At 65.6% G+C, this 3,072-nt stretch overlaps 1 protein-coding gene across 1 annotated transcript in view; it reads left to right on the top strand.

Annotated features, from left to right (window-relative positions):
• The first annotated feature begins 252 nt into the window (after positions 1-252).
• The window catches only part of SCARA5 (scavenger receptor class A member 5), a 137,862-nt gene continuing 135,042 nt past the window's right edge, over positions 253-3,072 (top strand). Inside the window, exon 1 of the mRNA XM_008066503.2 lies at positions 253-315. Coding sequence (XP_008064694.2) covers positions 265-315 — 51 coding nt within the window. The 5' untranslated portion in view covers positions 253-264. The remainder of the gene's footprint in view (positions 316-3,072) is intronic.

Raw genomic sequence — 3,072 nt, 5'->3', positions numbered from 1 at the left:
ACGGGGCACTGCCAGGCGCAGACTCCGACTCGGGGTCTCCCAGGCAGAGAGCCCCCTCACTCTGCCACGAGGCTGCCTGCTGCCTCCTGGCCTGGTCCTCCTGCAGAAGTGTCCTCCCCCGGTCCTGCCGTGAGACGAGTCCCTGGGCGGCCCGACCCCATCTTTCTATGACTCCGCCTGGACTTGGCTGGCCGTGGGGACACGCTCCGAGCGGCTGCCTGGGTCTCGGTGTGGTGGCAGCCAGCTCTCGGGTCACCATGGGCAATGCCGGGAACTGAGAAGACGGGCTCTGAAGCCTCAGCCAGGGACATTCAGGTGAGTCTCGGTGCTGACCCTGTCCTGTCTCCTGGGCTTGGGGTCCCCAAGGCGGCCGGAAGAGACTGGGGTGTGCCGGACGCCAGTACCAAATTTAGGAATCTTCAGGATGAAGACCCCAGGGGCACCTGCTCAGGTGGGAAGGTCCCAGCTGGCGGAGCCCGGGGACACCCTCCGGGCCCTCATCCAGCTGCCTGGGCTGGAGTGTGAGCCTGCAGTGGGGCGCCAGAGGTGAGCCACTGCCTTGGTGGCAGCTCTGCCTGACTCATGTCACGGCTCGAGCCTCTTCAGGAGTGATGGTACAGGTGGCAGCTCCCGTCGGTGTGTGTGTGTGTGTGTGTGTGTGTGTGTGTGTGTGTGTGTGTGTGTGTATGCACAGGCCCAGTGGGGGGCAGATGCAGGGAGGGGTTATGTAGAAAACATCTGTATCTCCTCAACTTTGGGGAATGATTTAGCTTAACGAAGTACAGTCGCAGGAGGAAAATGTTCAAAACCTCCTTCTCGGTTCCCTCTCTGAAGAGGGACATGTTCTTAGTGATTTTTCCTTGGTTTTGATGAGTTTAGAAAGAGGCGATCCCAGGTAAAGCCGTGAGCCCTTCAGGGTCAGATGCTGGAACCCACAGACACCGTCTTGGGAGCAGCTAGCGAGGCTTACGCCCCCTCCCCCTCTCGGCAGGAGGACTCAATTGAGTCCTTCTGGTGCCCAGAGGACTCTGAGAGTCAGGGTCCAGATTTCAGCCCTGGGCGGCATCGCCGTTGCCTTCTGCAAAGGGAACCCCAAGCGTCTTTGTTTCCGGGACTGGCGAGACAGCGGGGAGGCCGTGGGAGCCCAGAGAGCCCCCGGCCTGGCTGTGTGGCAGGGTCAGAAGATGCCGGGGCTGCTGGTTCTCTCGGACTCTGCCACCGGCCCCCCAGGAGACCTTGCCCGTAAAGCCCTTCCCCGGGTGGGGTCTCACGGGAGGCCCGCCTGACCCCCGGCGGCCAGCATAGAGGGACGGTCCCACCTTAGAGGTGATGCACCCGAGGCTGGATGAGGTCAGCTGACCGGGTCCAGTTCCCAAGTGACCCATGTGCAGGAGCCAGGATGGCAGCCTCTGGGCTCCCCACAGGCCGGCAGGGAGCCTCCAGGGGAGAGGGAGTCCAGCTGGCCGAGGGCTTTTCCAGCTCTGAAGGCAGACTCTGGAGCCAGATCCGTGTTCCCTAACCTGCCTTTCTCTGTGCCTTGGGAAAACTCGCCCGGGAGCGAGTCACAACGCCCCCTCTTAGGTCAGTAGGGAGAGTGTCCCTCCGTAGTGAGGAGACACTCAATGTCGAGGTCCACGCTCCCTGGCTTCATCCATGGGTCCCCGTGACTTACACACCCAGCCCACATGGCCCCAGCCCCTTCCAGCTCTCACCGGCTCGCCTCAGCCCAGGGTCCCCACCGGCTGGGGGTACGTTGGCTGGCCCCCGGAGGTGTGACCGCCTTCACCCAGGGTGGCCGCCGAAAGGGGCTCGCAAGGGCTTCCCAGAGGCTGAGCCGGTGCCCCAAGTGGGGCCTCTCCCTGTGCTAACACCCGTTGCTTCTTGTTTGTTTGGTCTCTGTTGGCCAACCTCTCAAATGGGAGTGATGGGAGGGGCGTGGCTCCTCCCTGCCCCCTCCCTGTGCTCCTGGAAGGAGCATCCCAGAGGGCCTTGGCCCCGACCCGGTGGGTGGTGTGCCGGCCCCGGGGGTGTGCACTGTCCTCTCCACACGCCCCTCAATGGCTTCTTTTCCGAGAGCACAGACTTGGTCCCAAGGCACGAAGACCGAGGATCTGAGGGTCCGAAGGTCTGCCCCCCGAAAGAAAAACGGCCCCCCCGAAACCTGCACAGACAGAGCGCGCGCAGGCTTCCCTCCCCAGTGACCAACATCAGCCCAGTCGACTGCGCCTTTCCAAGTCCGCCTCTCCCACATCTGGCCCGGCCGCCCCGGCCTCCTCCCCAGCGGCTGCCCTGGGCTCCGGCTCGGACCAGCTGAGGGGTGGGGCGGAGGGGGAGGAGGCCGCCCTGCAGACACGTTCCAGCCGCGCATTCCGGCTCCAGCCCAGGAGCGGCCCAGGAGGGCAGGAAGGTGGAGGTGGCCGGGGTGGGGCCACCTCCGCTGTGCAAGGGCGGCCCGGCCGGCTCTGGGTGGCCTCCGGGCGGCAGAGGCTGTTGCCCTTGGCAGAGGCAGGGCTCTCTCGGGCAGAAGGGACACGGGACTCCTGCTTCGCGCGCCCCAGGAGCGAGCCAGAGGGAGGGCGCCCACACGCGCTCGCGAAGGAGAGGGAGGGTCCCCTGCAGCTGAGCAGTGGCCAGCTGCCCGCGGCCCCACCTAGAGGCCCCTGCGGGGCGGAGGGACCGGCGAACTGGACGCCGCTGCAGCCCAGGGAAGCCGGGATGGGTGGTGTCTGCGGTGGGGAGGAGAGATCCTGGCAGGGTTTCCGACCACCCCCCGGTCCGTGTCTCCCACCGGGAGCATCGGACGGGGCGTGGGCCTGTGTGTCCCGCGCAGCGGATGTGGAGAAGACCTGAGAGCGGGCCCTCCGCCCTCCTGGGTCCCAGAAGGACAGTCGTCCCGCCATCGGTCACTCCCGCCTCTTCTCGGCCCTAGCGTCAGGGGGCCCTGGAGACCAAGTTCAGCTCTCAAAAGTAGGGGACTCACAGCCGGGCTCGGTGGCTCAGCCTGTAATCCCGCGCCTTTGAGAGGCTGAGGTGAGTGGATTGCCTGAGCCCGTGGGTTCGAGACCCGCCTGG

This window comes from Carlito syrichta, unplaced genomic scaffold, assembly GCF_000164805.1.
Source record: "Carlito syrichta isolate Samal-C Ts95f unplaced genomic scaffold, Tarsius_syrichta-2.0.1 Scaffold308976, whole genome shotgun sequence".
NCBI lineage: Eukaryota > Metazoa > Chordata > Mammalia > Primates > Tarsiidae > Carlito > Carlito syrichta.
This window is presented reverse-complemented; position numbering and strand designations above follow the sequence as displayed.